Source organism: Parasteatoda tepidariorum, chromosome 10 (genome assembly GCF_982258835.1).
Source record: "Parasteatoda tepidariorum strain Cologne lab strain chromosome 10, Ptep-v5.0, whole genome shotgun sequence".
Taxonomy (NCBI): domain Eukaryota; kingdom Metazoa; phylum Arthropoda; class Arachnida; order Araneae; family Theridiidae; genus Parasteatoda; species Parasteatoda tepidariorum.
Window position 1 is genome coordinate 37,656,343 of NC_141764.1, and position 21,058 is coordinate 37,677,400.

At 29.4% G+C, this 21,058-nt stretch overlaps 1 protein-coding gene across 1 annotated transcript; it reads right to left on the reverse strand.

Annotated features, from left to right (window-relative positions):
- Positions 1-349: 349 nt before the first annotated feature.
- LOC147802510 (uncharacterized) lies at positions 350-1,675 on the reverse strand. The gene has a single exon (XM_087152745.1). It carries the CDS (start codon positions 1,673-1,675, stop codon positions 350-352), a length of 1,326 nt encoding a protein of 441 aa, XP_087008871.1.
- Between the last annotated feature and the right edge of the window lie 19,383 nt (positions 1,676-21,058).

The following is a 21,058-nucleotide window of genomic DNA, read 5'->3' on the forward strand; positions in this document are numbered from 1 at the left end:
GGAAGTTGTAACCATAAAGGGAACAGTAAGATAATGTAACATGACATAGTTTAACATCATCGTAACATAGTATTATAGTGTAGGGTAAAATGAAACAAAATTGAAAAAATAGATGAATTGCATTATTGGACAAACACATTTAATTTTTAGGTTATAAGTGGTAAGTTATATGTTAGATCAAGTTATAAGTGAATGTTATTAAACATACATTAACTATCTTAAATTTTACTGCGCCAATACCACCAATTCATCTAATTACGTTCTCTTCTTCTTCTTGCTTGAGCTTGTCAGATATGTGGCACCTCTGCACATGTTGCATTTTGTACCATGCTCCAAGCCCAACTTTTTCCTAATTCCATTGTCTTGGGTCGCCTACTTTATTTATATAGTCTGACAGTCCCTTAATGGAATTAAGGTGAAGCTCTTTAGGATATGGATTGCCTAAGGTAGTGAGGCGCGTAAGGGCGAGGGCATCACATTCGTATAGGATGTGATGTGCTGATTCTACCGCTTCACGGCATTTCCGACACATTGGTTCTTGTTCGAAAAGTCCCAATCTATGTAGATGTTTCCTGAAATGATAATGCCCAGTGATGAAGCCTACAATTGTTTGAATCTTCAATCTTGGGAGCCTAAGAATTTCAGAAGCAATTTTTGCAGAAGGGCTGCTGATCATGATTTTAGCATGTTTTTGTCCAGGAGAATTGCGCCAAACTTTGTTCATCTCCTGTTTTTCCCATTTTAGGACGGCCTTCCTTGTAGTCTTCATATTGATTCCACAGAAGGGTTCCGTTCCTATTGGATTGAAAGAGGATCCCTGTTTTGCGAGTTCATCAGCTCTTTCATTACCATCAAATCCCATATGCCCTGGTACCCAAATAAGAATGATTTTATTCCTTTTTGCCAGTTCTATTAGGAGATTCTTGCATTCCAGAACAATTTTTGATTTAACTTGAAATGAGTAAAGAGCCATCAAGGCTGCTTGACTGTCGCTGAAAATAAGAATCCGCTTACCATGGTAGACTTTCTTAATATTTATCTGCAGACAGTTTACGATAGCAAGTACCTCCGCCTGAACGACAGTAGCATACTCCCCAAGACCTTCAAAAAGGTTGAATCTTGGTGACAAGCCACAGACACCCAGTCCTGAGAGGTTACCTTTCTTTGATCCATCGGTATACCAGATTAGATCATCATTTTTTGTATCGATCGTGTTGTTATCCCATTCTTCTCTGGTAGGAAAAACTACTTCAAATGGTCTTTCAAACACGTACTTTCTCTCCATGCAGTCAGAAGGCATAAGGAGAGTTGGATGGTAAATTTTCTTAGTAATACTGGTATGACCTCCAGAAGAGGGCCTGTTATACCATTGATATTGCAATTTCATTCTATATGCAGTCATTCTGGCAGAGCTGCACATGAAGATATCTAAAGGAGTCAGGTCCAGAATTGCCTCAAGTGCTCTGGTAGGGGCCGTGGACATTGCACCTGTGATACACAAGCAGGCCAGTCTTTGCAGACTTCCCAGCTTGTCCTTCACAGTTTTCTGTTCCACTTTACACCACCATATCACTGAAGCATATGTGAAAGCAGGCCTGACAATTGCTGTGTACATCCAAAACATCATTTTTGGTTGTAAACCCCAGTTTTTACCAAGCATGCGTCTGCACATCATTATGCATTTTTTTGCTTGATTGATTTTGTAATCAACATGTTTATTCCAGGTGAGTTTTTGGTCAAGAATTAAGCCTAAAAATTTCACCTCAGAGGCAATATTGATTTCAACGTTAAAAAGTTTTGGGATAAAAAAAGCCTTCCCTTTTTATTTTACGAGTAAATGGTACTAGATTGGTCTTCTGTGGATTTATGTCCAGATTCCTCTCCCTGCACCATTTGCTTACATAACTTAGAGCGTTTTGCATAAGTTGGCAAGTTATGTGAAAATCTTTGCCAAGGATGAGTATGACAATGTCATCCGCATATCCCTGGGTATAGTAGCCTATATTATTTAGATGTTTTATTAGGCTATTTACAACCAGATTCCAAAGTAATGGTGATAGTACACCTCCTTGTGGACAGCCTCTGGTTGTTTTCTTTTCTAATGTCTCGTTGAAGATATTCATTTGAATGGCTCTATCCATAAGTAGGGACTTAATCCATAAACATAAAGTTTGGTCTATCCCTGTTTCCCTTAAGGCATTAAGGATGGATGGGTGAGAGGTATTATCAAAAGCACCCTGAATATCTAGGAAGGTGGCCAATGCAATTTCCTTTCTCTCCAGTTTGTCTTCAATCTTAGATACTAGCTTGTGTAAGGCTGTCTCTGTAGATTTACCAGGTTGGTAGGCAAACTGTAGATTATGCAAGGGGTTATTGCTACCCAGGTAATTCCTAATATGCCTATCAATAATTTTCTCCATAATTTTGAGAAAGAATGAGGATAAGCTAATTGGTCTGATAGACTTAGCCTGGTCATAGTTACTTTTGCCAGGTTTAGGAATGTAAACAATCCTGATCTTTTGCCATAGCTTTGGAATATGTCCCAGTGCCAGACTGGCTCTGTAAAACATGGTTAACACAGGGATGATAGGATCTCCTGCCTTTTGGATCATTACAGGAATGATTCCATCAGGTCCAGGGCTTTTAAGTGGTTTGAAGGTGGAGATAGCCCACCTGACATTGTTTTGATTGATAACGTTCTTAGCATAGGTCCATTGATTTCTTTGTATTCTTTTTACAGATCCAATGAAATGCTGTCCTTTATTGCTATCCATATCAATGGCTCCTGGAAAGTGAGTTTTGGCCATAACTTCCATTATCTCTTTTCCAGTGGTAGCAAAGTTGCCATCCTCATCCTTTAAGGTGCCAACCATTATGGGTTCATCCCTTCTAAGGATTCTCTGGAGTCTAGCTCCTTCAGAGATAGAATTTACCTCTTCACAGAACTTTCTCCAGGATTCTTGTTTGTTTTTTCTGACATTTTTGTTATAGTTGGTGAGGGCTCTTTTACAGTTGTCCCACTCACCATGTTTCTTTGCTTTATTAAAGAGTTTTCTAACATTTGCCCTTTCAGTTTCCAAGGAGTTGTTCCACCAAGGACATTGAGGCTTTGCTCTTTTGGTACGTATTGGGCAATTTTTATTGTATGAACCTAGAATTTCGTTCTGCAGAGTTTCTGCTGCAATTTCTAGATCATAATTATCTCTAATATAATTTTCTCCCAGTTGAGTCAGTCCCATGATATCGTCTTGGAATTTCTTCCAATTTGTTCTCATTGGGTCTCTGAAGCAGCGGTCAATATTTATATTGGAGTTTATTTCAAAATGGATGTTTTGATGGTCGGAACCTGATGGTCTCCCATCTACTTTCCATTTCGTGATATTTTTACTAATAGCCGGTGTTGCTATAGTAATGTCAATTACTTCAGAACGATTAGAAGTTATGAAGGTAGGGTCATTGCCTTTGTTCAAAATATCTAAATTGTAATTAAGAATAAATTCTAAAAGACACTCACCTCTTTTATTTGTGTCTGTGCTGCCCCATACAGTATGGTGAGCATTGCAGTCCAGCCCTAGGACTACCTGCAAGCTGTTTTCTGCACAAAACTGCAGGAGTTTGTGCAGTGTTTGATCAGGTGGAGCCTTCTCTTCATAGGGTAGGTAGACTGAGCAAAAAACAATTTCTCGGTCTCGGTTCTAGCTTCACTATTAAGATTATAAATGAGCTTACCTTTTGTTCCTTTGAGGTCACTGATTTTTCCCTTGACAAGCCAAGGTTCTTGGATCAGGGCCAGGTGAAAATCCTCATCAAGAAATTTCTTGGTGAGGTTTGTGGTGCCACTTCTACTGTGGTGGATGTTGGCTTGAAGAACCTTCACCCCCATTTCTAATTACGTTAAAACAGGTTATGAGTCTTTTTGAATACAATTTTTGACAATAGTTAAAATTAAGATAATTTACAAACAGTCAATTAAGATAATTTAGATGAAAAAATATAGTTTCAGATGTACATTAACAGTCAGTTCATAATTAGAGAGCACCTCTACAGTAAAAAATTTCGGATAAAATTATGGTAAAAATTATTGACACCCTGAGTGCAACAACCGTGAAATCCATTTTTACTATAAAACCGTATAGTAATAATATATACCGTAATTTTCACAGTAATATTTTTTTAATTACAGTGATTTTGCAGTTAAAATTACTGTAAAAATTATGGTTTATCAGATTTTTTATTTTGTCAACTTTTACGATAAAAGTGGATATTGCTGTATAAAGAACTGGCGTCTCGGGTGTCAGTACTTTGTACAGTAATTTTAATTGGAATTTTCTTTACAGTGTAACAACGTCGATGATATATCTGGACATGAGAAGATACGCAATTCTTAATCCTTACTTTCATGTAATAATTCCCTTTAATACATGTTTGTAACATCTGTGCTTAATCATCCTGTATACATAAACAAATGTTACCAAGAGTTAAATAAAAATTTGAAAAATAAGTTTGTGACTGTAGAACCAAAAAAAAATGTTTCGTGTAAATTTTTTCAAAATTTAATTGGGAAAAATATCTGTCTTAATACAATTGAAAGTTCTGTTGTCTTTTCATTGAATAATTTTAGTTTTGATGTACAGCCAGTTTACTGTCTCGAAACAAAAATGGATTCGAAAATCATGGGAGCGAAGCGAGCAGGGGAAATTAATAAACCCAAAATATGCTTCAGAGAAATTAAAAGTCTTTACTGAAAAACAAATACTATATTCTGTGGTTAGGCGAAAATGATATTTCATAAGTAATGCTTAATCTTAGGAATACCCCAGGTACAAAAAAAGTAATTAATTTAATGGAATAATGTTGATTGTTTCAGGGAATTGAAGATGAATTCACCAGTTTCGTGTCGTTGGAATTTTTCTTTCTGGAACCCTGAGGGACTTATGAATTAAGAACTTTATAAGATATTTATAAGATATTTAATTAGCGTAAGGGTTTCATTTTTGTTTACCTACCATTTGGAAGAGTATCTCTTCCCTTCTCTTTATATATAAAAGCTATAATATAAAGGTTAAAAAAATCGAGTTATTAGTTTGCTGATTACTTTAGACCGGTGCCACCGATTTTGATCGTGTTTCTTTTTTCTACAGTTCGGAAATTTTTTATGGAGTGGTTTATAAACAATCACCATTTACAGGCATCAGTATTAAAAAGGGAAATTCTATTGTTCAGACTCATTGTTATGGATTAAACTTTTCCTAATATCTTTTGAATGGTTTCTCACACCGGCGTGGTGTTTTTTATTACAGATTACCAATACTTTTTGGTTCATTTTGTGTTATTTTTCATCCCCCTGCATTGAATTGTTTGTGTTCAGTATTAAGAATTGTGTTTTTTCTTTATTTCAACGTTACTCTTGCACGGAAACAGCATCGTTATATAATGTTTAAAAATGGAAGCAAATGAATCGTGAAAAAAATTAAAATACCTAATTATAGTTAGCTAATTTTTAATTCTTAAGTGAAACCTCTAGCTATAAATAAATACGCAGGCTAACATGAGTTATCAAAAATAGAAATAAAAAACAGTATTTAATAATCACTAGAAATTGAGTGCTTGCTACTCGAGAAGAAGAAGATCACTGATACACAAACATGTGACCTATGACCTGAGCGTCAGTTAATCGCTTATAAATAAGATGACGTGTTAAAGTTGAGCTAAGTTTCTCCACGTAAGTTAGAATGTTTATTACCGTGAAGTTAATTAAGTACAACACCGTATCGCAGATCAAATTTGTTAAAATATAATGTTTTCAGGGCTTCGTGTTTCATTTAACCTATATTTATTACTTGTTTGTCTATTTTATTATTACCATGATATGTTTTTGTTTTGCGTAGTTGGTAACTTTTTTCTGATTTTTAATTAGTTTTTGCTTAATTATTTTTTCTGATTCTGATGCTTAATTTGATTTTTATGTTTCACACGGTTTCGTGCCTGCCTTCTTTTTAAGTCAGAAATATATAGTGAAAGAATTGAAATCTTTGTGAAAGAATATAGATTGTGTCACTTAAGAGAAATGATAGTTGACGGGCTTGACTTACTCGAAATAGAATGGAAAGAACAGTTGCTACCGTAAACAAATGACACGTTTCAACAACCAATCAGGATCGAGGTACCCACACTACGTCACACGCAGGTATTCCATTTTCGACATAAATATGCTGATTCGTAATCATCCTAACGGCATTTTAATTTCAAGACATTTAAAATTATTAAACTCTAATTCTGAAAATTGTTATTTTTGAAATTGTGTTGAACACCATTTCTTAATTCTCTAACTTCTTATTACTATCCTTTAAAGGAAAATATCATATACTTATAAAAAAAATACAAATTTTAATAGTGGGAGATTGGGAACTATAGAGAAGTAATTGAATGTAAAATTGCATGCTTGTGTATTCACATTTAAGTCTTAGAGAAATTAAATAATGGGTCTGATTATTAAAATTTACAGCAAAAAATATTTCGTCCAGGCTTAAAACGATAAAGCTGAACAACAATGAACAATGAAAAGTTAAATAAAAGAATTGTATACGTGTAAAGACTGATTTCAACATAATTTCATTCGTTCAAAACTAATTTTCTTTAACAGAAATACTCATTTACTTGATTATGCTGTCTTTTAATTCTTCAACAGAGTCATTAAGCCAAATAATTTTCTTTAGAATTCATTTTTAAGTTTTTAAATGTATTGTCACCTGTTTTAGATTTGTGAATTCTTTTAACTTATAGAAATTTATAATAGTTAAAGTTCGTTTTGATACTTAACTTAAAAAATGAATACTTAAAAAAATGAACGTTAAGGTTTTATTTTTTAAATTGAAAAACTTTAAAAAAAAATTTTTAAAAAAACTTGTAACTTGTTAAAAAAAATTTCATTTGTCCGCCTAACTGAAAAATAATATGAATTATAAAATTCATTTGTCCGCATAATTAATACAGCTAAAAAGGATGTAAGGATTTAATTCCAACTAAATTGCTAATCTGTTTTATTATCCATCTAATGACCATTGAGATAATAGCATATTTTTTTAAATGTTAGACTCTTTTATACAGAACATTTAAAACTAAAAGTAGAAGCTATACTATATGTTTTTCTTTAACTATCTTTGAGTATTTTTAATTAACTCTTTTATGAGTGATGATTATCCCCTTAGCAGTTCACTTACAATTTTAACTCTCAGCAAATTATTCTCGCCTACAATTTAGATTATTATTTTTTAATTCATTCAATATAAAGTAATTTCTTCCAAAATATTATTCAAACTAGAAAGGATAGTATGTTTTGTATCATTTACGAATCAATTTAGCATCCATTTTAAATGCATTACTCAAAATAGATACTTCACAAAAAGACTTATATTATCAAAATAGACTCAAAATAGACAGTAGACTGAGCACCTTACAATTAATTATTTTAATGATAACCTTTTTTGTTTACTCACATAAAAAGAGTTTGAATATTTAACATACATTTTTCAGGCAGGCAATTCCTGCCCTATTTTAAATAAACACATCTTTAAAGTAAAATTTAAACATTGCGGCAAATATGCTTCCATTATCAAACAAGAATTTTTGTATCTTTGTATTAATTGTGAGTAAGATAAGGTATCGTCATAGTATCCAATTTTGATGGATTATCCGGATTGCAGGTGCTATAATAACGTGCATTATAATGTGAACGGCATGCTGTTCACATTATAATACACGGCCATGCTGTAATATATCACTATAAAGTTAGCAAATTTTTTCACATATTATAAAACCATACTTGCTAATTAATCTTACCAAGATCATTGCGAAAGGGCTTCGGTAAAAATTACCAAGCTCTTTGATATTTCCATAGAGTCAGTAACACGATAAATTATACCATATTTTCGTTGATTTGTCCATTTTTTTCCTCAGTGAGCAAACGTAACATTATAAAATAGGTATTTAATCATCATAATATGGATACTTACCACTGTGAAATATATCTATAGCTACTTATAGCTATAAAATAGAGAATTCTAAAAAGTGTAGTTTTATCGTTCTAAAATGAATACTTATTGCTATTGACTTCGTATTGCAATGAAAAGGATCGAAAAGTTATGCGACAAAAAGTAAACTTATCCCTATATAAAGCTGGATATTTAAGATATAAAAACAAGATTTTATACTTTTAGTGCAATGATTATAGCGTGAAGTGTAGTTTTAACTAATATTCACAAAGCAAATGACATAACATGAATGCAGTATTACATAGTTTAAATCAAATTTCAAGCTCTAAGTAAGTAAATTAGAGTTTATAGTGTATAATACTTATAAAGTTGGATTTTAAAAAAATTCAAATGTAGTTCCCATAACTATTCGAATTATAGCTTCATACAGAAAATGTAATTAAATCTATGCTTAGTAAAAAGCAAGTAGAAAATATTTTAGTTATATTTTTAACTGTAATTAAAAGATAAACTTGAAAAAGAAAGTTTGGCTGTTTTTATTTTTGATGCTTTAATTTAAGAACATCTTCACGTGAGAATTTAATTATAATTGCAGCTTGGAGTAAATTAAATTATTCCTTATACTTCTTTAAAATTTAAAAGTACAATGCTACAAACTTCGAGTAAAAGAGGAGTTGTTAATAAAGTGTTTCTTCCATTTCTTTATTAAATGAATCCAATCTCTTCCGGATCATTAGGTTTGTGCTACGCAATTGGATTTCGAAATTTATTAGATTAGAGCTAAACAAAAGAAAGTAAGATAACAAAGTAGCAATATTCGTTTCAGTCTAGACAGCAAAAATAAGATTTCTGTTCATGTTCCTTTAATAAAATTTTGTTCTATACTTATAGTTGTTAATGTAATAAATCACTTAGTATTCACAAAAGGGTGCATTACCTAGTATACATAAAAGGGTGTATTACCAAAAAGTTACTTCGAAATTCAAAGTTTCAAGTGAACAAAAAATTATCCCTGTGCAATAAATAAATAACTCCCAGAATTTAAAGAAAAACTCTTAACAAATACGCATATTTTCATTTTCAACTATCTCTTTAGATTTGATTATTTGTGTAGATTCTATGTTAGATTAATTTTTGCAGGTAGATTCCTAAATTGCATATTGAATAAAAAAAATTTTACTGTTCTTTGCATTTTCTGAACTTTAAAACTGAACTTGTTTTATATTTATTTTTTGAAAAATAAATTTAATTTTTTGATTAAAAAAAATATTAAACTCTAGACACATTCCCATGCCATAGTACTGTAGTGATATTTACTACGGTTTCCAATAAACAGTAGTGATAGTCATCATAATTACGAGCAATAAAAACTAAATAAAGAGGAACATTTACTATTCTTCTGTTCTATTCTTCTGAATTGAATGGAAGGATCTATCGAATTTAGAATATTGAGAATGTAGTCAATGTCCATCAGCGTGAAACTATCGTTAACATTGGTCTATAAAAAGAGAACTTTAATAATTCAAAGAGTTTCACATTAAAATATTGCATATTTAGGACACTTAAGAAGGCTGAGAGAACTTCTCATAGCTAAGCCATCACTCATTAAATAAAATTTTAACAATAAAATTAGTGGACTGCTCTAATAAAAGTGCGAGTAAGGTGTACTAGTTCGCCAATTTTAACTTGGTTAAGGTGAAACTTTTTCTAGTGAAATTAAGGGCACCTTTAATATAAACATTAGTGAATAAAAATTTTACATAGAAAGAGACATTATGTTTTCATTAAGTTTGAACTTTTGAAATAGAAGAAAATCACAAAAGCTTCTTTTTTACTGTTATTCATACTAGAATTCATATAGAAAATTAGTGGACTGCTCTAATAAAAGTGCGAGTGAGGTGTACTAGTTCGCCAATTTTAACTTGGTTAACGTGAAACTTTTTCTAGTGTGATTAAGAGCACCTTTAATGGAAACATTAGTGAATAAAAATTTTACTGAAAAAGCGACATTATTTTTTCATTAAGTTTAAACTTATGAAATCGAAGAAAATCACAAAAGCTTCTTTTTTACTGTTATTCATACTAGAATTCATATAGAAAATTAGTGGACTGCTCTAATAAAAGTGCAAGTGAGGTGTACTAGTTCGCCAATTTTAACTTGGTTAAAGTGAAACTTTTTCTAGTGTGATTAAGGGCACCTTTAATGGAAACATTAGTGAATAAAAAATTTACATAGAAAGAGACATTATGTTTTCATTAAGTTTGAACTTATGAAATAGAAGAAAATCACAAAAGCTTCTTTTTTACTGTTATTCATACTAGAATTCATATAGAAAATTAGTGGACTGCTCTAATAAAAGTGCGAGTGAGGTGTACTAGTTCGCCAATTTTAACTTGGTTAAAGTGAAAATTTTTCTAGTGTGATTAAGGGCACCTTTAATATAAACATTAGTGAATAAAAATTCTACTTAGAAGGAGACCATTATGTTTTCATTAAGTTTGAACTTATGAAATCGAAGAAAATCACAAAAGCTTCTTTTTTACTGTTATTCATAGTAGAATTCATATAGAAAATTAGTGGACTGATCTAATAAAAGTGCAAGTGAGGTGTACTAGTTCGCCAATTTTAACTTGGTTAAAGTGAGACTTTTTCTAGTGTGATTAAGGGCACCTTTAATGGAAACATTAGTGAATAAAAATTTTACATAGAAAGAGACCATTATGTTTTCATGAAGTTTAAACTTATGAAATCGAAGAAAATCATAAAAGTTTTTTTTTACTGTTATTCATTCTAGAATTCATGTAGAAAATTAGTGAACTGCTCTAATAAAAGTGCGAGTGAGGTGTACTAGTTCGCCAATTTTAACTTGGTTAAAGTGAAACTTTTTCTAATGTGATTAAGGGCACCTTTAATGTAAACATTAGTGAATAAAAATTTTACATAGAAAGCGACATTATGTTTTCATTAAGTTTGAACTTATGAAATCGTAGAAAATCATAAAAACCTTTTTTTTACTGTTATTTATGCTAGAATTCATACTAGAAAGTGAGATAAAATTGAAACAAGATGCTTGGATAATTCATAAGAAAGTATGCCGAGGTATGTCAATTTTTGCACTTGATTTGTGCTTTATTCATGTTGTTTTGCCCCTTATTCTAGCAGTAATATCTCCTTTTTAATTTGAATTATTACTTAAGACTGGACAACATATTCTTTACTAAGGGACGGATACTATGCAGAAATGAGAAGGCCTCAGCACGGATCAATTTAGAAGTCCGACGCAACGAACATAAACTGCGCAGTGGAGATAATTAAGAAAAGTGTCACTACGTTCGGGCTACTAAGCTGTACAGTGGAGGTTATTACGAAAGTTGTCATTGCGTTTCGAATACTAAGAAATGAAATTTCTTGTTTATGGTAACTTGAGGCCTTCTCCATTTTAGGAGATATATTAATTCGCCCCTCGGTCCGTTCGCTGGCTGATCAAAGTGGTCTCCTACCCGTTCACTGAGGATAGTCAGTGATTCTTAACTCCGGTGATTTATTGGGAACCGATCGGCCTACTGTTGGACTGAATGAAGAGAATGATTAAATTAGTTTTGTCAACTTCATTGCAGATTTGCACATTTTATTTCTGATCAGACATTTTTCAGTGCCTACTTCAGAATTTTGTAGAATTTCAGAATTTTCTAGATAAAATTCAGAGCTTTAAATATAATTTATCAAGATTAAATTGGATGGTTTTTGCGTTATTTTTTTTTCATTTTCTTAGTTATTGCTTAAGAAATCTCCGCATGAAATCTTAATTAAGAAGTCTCTCTTGAGAAAATGCTTAATTTAGTAAAAATACACTAGCTAGCAAAATATGCATGGTGGAAAATGCATAGTTTCATTTTTATCAACTGAAATTAAGTATGAAGTATTTATTCTTCGCCACAAAAATATATGTTTCATTTATGACGAACTCTATTTAAAAGAAAATTTTAAAAGAAAATAATAATATGTTATTAGTAAAAAATTAAAAAAAAATGTCTATGGCACTCAGAAAATAAATTGTTGCATTAGTTTGAAAATCACGTTATAGGTGCAGTAAGCAAAAAAGAAAAGAGAAAAAGAAATTACCTTAAATAACTTTTCTTCTAATGATCTGATTTTCACGTACCAAAAATTAATTTTAACAGTTCTTCAGAAAGGAAAATTTAAAAATATGTCTTTTGTGAAGTTGTATAACTCAGAAGCCTTCTGACCGATTTTGTTTAATATTTGTATTTTATCATTTTAAATTGAAAAGAATAAAATTGTGGAAAAAAATTTGTTCCTTAAAATTCAAATTATTTCGATTATTATTAAACAAAATAATAAAAAACGGAATAATTATTTTGTTTTTATTTTATAACCATCGATGAACAGCGGATTTAATTTTTGATTTACGACTACTAATGTTCAACTCCGTAGCCGTGTAATTTTGAACCCAATACGGAAGACAAGGGAACTCCTGGATCAAGTATTTGCAGAAATTTTCCGTCGTGGAGGACTTCTTGACGGCAAGGAGACTCTAACCCATGATCCGTCTACCACTGAGGATATTTTACGTCAGCACTGTGGTCGGTGCGAGCGGGATGCGGAATTCGTATCGACCAACCATCTCTGGGATTTGAACCCGGTTTACCTCATCGGGAAGCGATTGCTCAATCCCCCGAGCCACAGCGGCTGTAGGGTGTACATTACCCCGTATACGGTACACCCTGTGTAACTAACTACATGCTATTTAAAATTTAACCTATTCTGATAAAAATTTTAAAATTAAACCTGAAAAAAGTTTTTGATGGTAGTTGAGACAATTCACAGATCTGATTGGAAAATGATCTGTGACTCTGATTTTACCCTACTAGCTGTACTCTTTTTTTTACTTCATGTAAAATGTATTGTTTACATTTTTATCTTGTATCTTAATGTGCTTCGCTTTTTGTTCGATATTTCTACACTGAAGAAATTTTACGATAAAACCCGAGAATTTAGAATGCTTGTTCATGGGACATTATTAGGAATCCTTTTTTTTTTTTGTAATTTTTGAAACATTATTTTAAAAAAATGGAGGAAGGCTCATAAAACTTCTGGGACCAAAGATTGTTTCTTTGTTAATATTATTATTATTATTATTTAACTTTTAAAATCTGCTTTTTTTTCCTGTATTGTAATTTCAAAATGAACGAACATCTAGGTTCCACGGGAATTAACGAAACTATTATAATTATGCCTTGTTTGCTCTTTCAATTAAAGTCAGCAGATTTTTACCGAATATGATAATTTATCCCAACTATTTTTATAAGAAATATTCTTAAAATTTCCACTTAAAAGTACAAAAATAAATCTAATATATATAATTCTCTTACGTGGCTCCCAAATTTTGGCTGTGTTTCTTTTCCGCCGGTGGCAACTTTTGCTTTGTTTTGTTTACGTTACTATTTCTCTTACACGGCGAATCGACCATTGATTGCCGCTAAAAATGTCACATGCCAAATCTGGCTGTGGCTCAACATATAGCGTTTTTAAAAACGGAAACGGAAATAACCAGAGAGCATCAGCTGCGGTAATCTCATACTATTAAGCTAGGCAGAAGTGAGTAGTCTTTGTCGATAGATCTCTATTTTAGTATTTTGTCGAAAGCGCTTTTTTTTTCACGAATTTATATATTACGAATTTATTTGACGATTTTTGATTTTTATTACGAATTATACTATAGCACATTTCTAACAGGTTTAACGAATTACATGTCATTTATTTGAATTCAAATTTATTTTAATGACTTAGTATTTACTAAAAAGATATTTTTTTTTTAAAGTTTTACATGGATTTGAATGATTGTTTTGAATTCTTAGAATTTTGTGCATTTGTAATGTACCTAAGCCCAATGTAGCGAAGCGAGCTTGGTTTGTGAAGCAAACCATATAAGATTGCGTAACAATTTTCGGGAGTTGGCGAGCGTTAGCGAGCAGGGGGCGCAGTCCACTAGTAATATACAATTCTCTATATGGTTTCACATAATAATTTAAAAAAGTTCAAGAAGCAAAATCATTAAAAAGTCGTTTTTTTCCAACTTTTTTTCCTGCTGCTGACTAACGAAAATCAAATATTTGACTCTTTGACTGAGGTGCGTTGAGATTATAAGCTGATTTTGTAAAATTTAGGACTAGACGCAAATTTCAGAAAAAGGAAATGAAATGATTGAAATAAAAGGTAACCTTCCCTTATAATAATGAAAATAAAGTTCAAGTACGAAGTATCTAAAATTAGACTAACAATATTTCTGAAAATTAATAAAAAGTAAACTATAAAGATTAAAATATTTTCTACAATGAATTTATGTGATAGGGAATGAATCTTTTCTCCTAGATTTCCTAGTTTTTATTAAAAAAATATTTCGGCAGTTGGTGCGTCTAAACTCTTTGACATTTTTATTTCTCTCAGAGTTGTGATGTATTCAAATGCTGTCTTGCGATTACTACATGTAATTGTGGTTGAATGTGATCGTTAAAAGAATATAATCTTAGTATTATTGTCAGTAGTGTTATTATCAGTTCACTGCATGCACCGCTATCGGTCAAAAGAAAATTTAACCAAAAACAGGAACTTCGAGAGAAAAATTTATCTCCTGTCAGACAAGTTGACTCTAAAAGTTGCATTTTAATTGTTTTCCTGCCATAAATTTTTAAAACCAAACCTAATATAGTACACGTAGCAGGCTTTGTGTTAGAATTAAATTATAAAAGCCTTTGCACTAGCAACGAAATATTTTTTTTTTATTATTTAGACTTCAAAGAAGTACTTTAATAAGATAAACTGCTCAACATACCAATTCATTTAGAAATATTTCCGGTTTTGAAAATTTCTTGAAAGTACATAAAGTAAATTAAAATTCAAACAATATTGAAGACATTAGAAACATTCTACTAATCTCTTAGTACATACACTTCGCATAAATCATTAATGATATTTTAAGATTCTATTCTCCGAAATTTTTTCACTTGATTTCCGTTGTGCAAAATTTTGAGAGAATAGATTTTGCAATTTGCACTCTGGTTTATTATTGGCCCTTTTACTCAAAATCTCTCGAGACGTGAAATGCTTTTTCTAAAAACTTCCTCTAAAATGGGAAAAGAGGTTTAAATATGTTTGACATGTAATTATGGATATTTCAACGAAGGGATTATAGTAGCTAATTGAATATAAAAATTCTTGCAAATATTTAGTAGAAGACTGGCTTTTAAAATAGGAGAATAAATGTTTCGAGACATTTGATATTTATTTTTGACGCTTGTTATTAACAAAGCGTTGGGAATTCTTTCATGCAAAGTACGTACTTCCTTATAATGACAAATACTTCAAAGAATATTAAGTATAACATATTAAGTTTAATATTACAGTATTAAGTTTATTTAAATAAATTTTCACTTTTAGTCTATGAATATTCTAATTCCTAAATTATATTTTAAAAGAAAAAAAATATTTTTCCTTAACTTTATGCCTTGTAGCCGCAATAATTTTTTAAATTACATAATAGATGTAATTTAAAAAAATTTTTATTACTCATATTGGAAAAAATGATAAAATTACAGCTTCTGTTTCTTATAAATACCACAAAAGAGAAGTTTTCTCATTATTAATCTTACAAAAAAAAAGTTGAGCTATCTTATTGGAAAAATAATAAAATAACCGTTTCTGTTTCTTATAAATACCTCAAAAGAGAAGTTTTTCATTATTAATCTTACAAAAAAAAAGTTGAGCTATCTTATTGGAAAAATAATAAAATAACCGTTTCTGATTCTTATAAATACCTCAAAAGAGAAGTTTTTCATTATTAATCTTACAAAAAAAAAGTTGAGCTATCTTATTGGAAAAATAATAAAATAACCGTTTCTGTTTCTTATAACTACCACAAAGGAGAAGTTTTCTCATTATTAATCTTTCAACAAAAGAAAGAAAGTTGAACTGTCATATTGGAAAAGTGATAAAATAACTGTTTCTGTTTAAATACCACAAAAGAGAAGTTTTCTAATTATTAATCTTCCAAAAAAAAGGAAAGTTGAACTGTCATTTTGGAAAAATGATTATATATCCATTTCTGTTTCTTACAAATACCACAAAAGAGAAGTTTTTTCATTATTAATCTTTCAAAAAAAAGTTGAACTATCATTTTGTAAAAATGCTCTGTTTTCCTTATAAAGGGTTAAATAGAACCATATTTCCATTCAAATTGAATAATATCATTGCTTTGCCAAAATTATTTTTATTAAGAATTACTTAATGCAATAAAAGGTTTAAATTAGCAACGTATTAAGTTTGTGACAAATTTACTAGATATTTTGACTGAAGAAATTTTTCAAGGTTTCATAGGTATTTTGTTTCTCATATTTTATTAACTAGTTTAGATTTGTTTCAAAACATTCAGAATTACATTTTTACCCAAATACTTTTTTCTTACTTTAAAACCTGTATGCCTTTATTTTTCTACTCATTTTTTTATTCTAAATTTTTTATTCATTTTCGATGCCAATTTAAAATAAACAGTCACTGTTGTGTTCTTCGATAAAAAATTGATTGTGAATTAATGATTGGTCTTACCTTTCTTCCTTTAATGGTTACATTTAAACGCACAAACTCCTGAATTTAAACTTAAACATAAACTATTTCGGACATTCACTCTAACTCAAATTCTAAACATCTTAACTATTCCGTTTTGAAGCTTTAAAGATGGGTTAAATAAACTATTGCTTTAGACTTCATACGGGCTGTTTTAGCCTATCTATAAATCTAGAATTAAGTTACTCTAGTATGAAGGAAATGAAAACTTTAAAAACATGTTTATAATTGGATCAAATCAGTAAAAATAGATATACTTTTAATACCTGAAATAAAAAATTATTGTATCATTTCTGGAAGCTAGAAAAATTTAGGAGTGGATAAAAGATTTTTCCTTTTGACGCTGTAAACGAAAATAGTTCCACTTCAGGCAGAGAACGAAACAATATTCACTCTGTATGGCCGTTTGAAAAAGTGGTCTCATATTTGATGAAAAAACTAGTTAAATATCAAAGTAAATTTCATAAGCTAACTACTTTTACGTAGTAAACCTTCAGCTTATTTTACATTTAGTTGAGGTTTTTTTTTTCCAAGTTTCCTTTATATACTACAAGGAGTATTTTCTCTTATAATAAAGAATATATTTAAAAAAAACTCAAAGTATGTCATCGGTTATTAAAGACGTAATTTTAATAATCATCTTTTATTGTTAATAAGAGTCGAATTAATCGGGATAATAAAGAGGTAATTACATTTGTCCCGTATTTTCTTTTCTGGCGAATTTTTAACCCTTTGAATCAGAATTTTTATTAAACAAATTTTTCATACCTTTTTTTTCTTATTTTGTGTTAATGTTAGGTCAAACTAATCGAAAAATATCATTTTTAGCATTTTTATAATTTATGGCTATGAAATTTAGCATGAAATACCGTCACACTTTCAAAAAAAATTTTTCGAATTAGTACTTATTTGCAGTTGTATAGATCTAAGAGAAACAGTTATTCCTTATTGAAATTTATTTAATTTGCAAATTCAATTATTGATAAATTTTTGAATATGAATGAAAAAAAAAATTTCTGAAAGTTTTTGGATTTTATATTTTAGTACAAATATAATTATGATAATCTAACAGATTTCTTTTAGTAAGTATTAGACAGTTTTTTAATAATTCAAAAATACCAGAAATTTTTTTTTACTTGTAATTAGAGCATAAGAAAAAAATATATAAAAGAGACACTGGTGTCCTATCGTCAAATTGTTAAGGTAAAGAGCCATTGACCAGTGTTCCCTTCAATAATTTTTTTACAGGTTTAATGCCATTTACCGGTATTGCCTACACGGACATTTTTTAAGTTAAGTGACATTTTCGGTATTCTGTACTCTAATGTTTTTTCTATCAGACTCAACAACTTAAAAAATTTTAATAGATAAAAACTTGGAGTTAACTAGGGCAAGAATAACATCATTTTTAACAAACGATTCAACAGATCTAATTAGATCCTAAAGCGAATTAATTATACCACAAAACATAAGAAAAGCTTATAACAATCTATAATTTTACTGCTGTACTTCATCAGTGTATTCTCTTGTATAAAAGATATGTATTTCAATGCGATAGATTGTTTAATCAAGCAAAATGCAATAATATATTTTTATTGCCTTAGTCTATCAAATTTACTACACGTTTAATTTTAGATAGCAGTTGAATAAAACTTCAAAGTAAAATTATTTGTACTTTTTGTTTACGTGCTTATTTTCCTCCGAGAATCAGTTTTTATGTAATTTGAAAGATGCGAACTAACTTAACAATCATTATAAGTAATTAATTCATTACTAAAAGACTTTAGATCGATTTAAATCTAATTTTCAATTGCTAGTTGTTACTTTCGGGAAAACATCCACTTTCGCTTTGCTTTTATTAAATTTCTTCAATTTAAATTAAGGAATTACAAAAGTTAACAATAAATTAATGAACGATTAAAGCAGCGTTAAGCCTCCTGTATTAATGAATTTTCTAAATTCTTAAACAAATGTGATTACTTAGTCCTGATGATCCCTTATTTTTGACTTTATAGAGTAAGTGTTTAAGGAGCGTTAAGTTACTTTATAGTTTACTGAATTAAGTTGCCCTTAATGATAAAGCAAAGAAAGTGTTATTGAAATAAATAGTTTAATAAACAGTATAACAAAAGTAAATAAATATGGAAGCTAAATAATATCTTATTTATATTTGGAACGAATACACCATTTATAAACTATACTTTTCAATGTTTCTATGAAACTACACTGTTGGAAATTTCTGGGGGAAAATGGTTAAATAACCATTCATTAAATGGTTATTCCAAAATATTTAATCAAAACAGTCAAATAACCATAAATAAAATGGTAATAAAACTGTTTATTAACTGTCTTCACCTAATACGATTAAACAACCAGAATTTTATCGCACCCACTAGAACCACTTAACGAAGCTTAGTTTTTTGCAAATGCGTACATATCATAGCCGAGCGGGCTTATATGTCAATCTCATGACCGGCAGTACTGGAGTTCGAGTCCTAGTGTTGACACCACACTATTTCCTCCATTCCCTTCAACACATGAAGAATTTCCAGTGTTCAGCACTCTCCATTTCCCATTACCTTACGAAAAGCCGAGCTCCTATGTCTAGTTAAATAATAATTTTTTTTTTACTGTTTTGAAAAATGCTAGTTGTAAATGGTAAAAAAGGCCTTATAGTTTTGTATTCATGATTGTATAACCATACTTTTTGTAAATGGTTTCAAAACCAGAAGGGAAAAAATGCTCTTAACAGTAAACTTTACGGTTAATCGGATGGGCAGACAGCTGTCAGTTATTTTATCATAATTTTAGAATGAAGATTTTAACAGTGTAATTAGGGCAGTAAGTGGGAACTAAATATTGCCTTAATCATCTTTATAATGGAAACGTGGAAAAATTGTATAATGTAATGCAGACAAAAATAAACAATTTAATATATATAGAAACTTATTAACATTTTAACTATATATAGAATGTATGCATAATAAACATAAAATTTTGATTTAATACACAAAAACAAATAAATTTGATACACATATATGTCTTAACCACATTTAAAAACAATTCATATGAATATGTTTGCTTTTTCTCAATACATTAATGTTTAGAAATTGTCATTGCATATCTTATCAAAACTAAAATATTGCTAGAAAAATCCTTTAAAGTTGATAAATTAAAAAAATAAATAAATAAAAAAGGAAATCTCAATACATTTCAAAATGTTCATAATACTACCCAATTGTACGAAGTTTTATGTACCACTTGAACAGATAACAAAGCCATATATCAATGAATTACAATATACTATATAAATTTGCTAAAATATTTTTCATATAGTAGAGAGGATACAACTAATAGCAAAAATATTTTATCTGTATAGCTTGCCAAATTTGTGAATAACATTTCTTTTGAGAATAATTAGTACTAAGGATCTTAAATTGAATTAAAAAATTACAAGCATTTTGTCCCTTAAACTGTTCAGAAAGAAAATTCAATCTTCCATTCAATAAATTTAGTGATTCTTATTGTAGAGTAGAATTATTTTAATAAAAAAGTCCAATATATTAAATATAATAATTACATTATCATGAATAGTATTTTGAATATGTATAATTGTTTATTTTTAACTCCTAGTAAATTATTTTTTTATTTACAAAACTGTAGACAATATTATAATCCCTTTACTTTCACACTGATAATAATTACAATCATCATAATCACAATCTTAGAAATCATAAATTTTAAAAAACCCTGACAAAAAGGAAGTAAAAAAATATTATTCATTTAAGGGTTAAAAAAAACAAGAATAAATAAATAAATACGAATAAAAACTTTTTAAATATTCTGGAGATATCTGACGAGGAAAAAGGTAATAAAAAAATTAAAACTTTATGCCTGATTATACTTTAAGATATATATATATATATATATATATATATATATATATATATATATATATATATATATATATATATATATATATATATATATATATATATATATATATATATATATATATATATATATATATATATATATATATATATATATATATATATATATATATATATATATATATATATATATATATATATATATATGTAATTCCAAATGTAATTTCCAAATGTAAAGATATGCACAATACATATCGTATATATTGCATCAATGTCTTAAAATCTAATAAAATTATTATCTTTAAAAAATTAAAGCGTAATTAATTAAAAAGTTAAAGTATATTATCTTTATTAAAGGAAAAGAAGAAAGATTTTATTTTTAAAGGATTACATAATGTCGATGAATGAAGTAAAAAATAATAAAAAGAAGATACCAAAGCAAATTCAATCGAAAGTATAGTAATTAAATAACAATGCATATTTCTGTAAATTTGTTGTTACAATGCACACTTCAAATTTCGGCAATGTATACA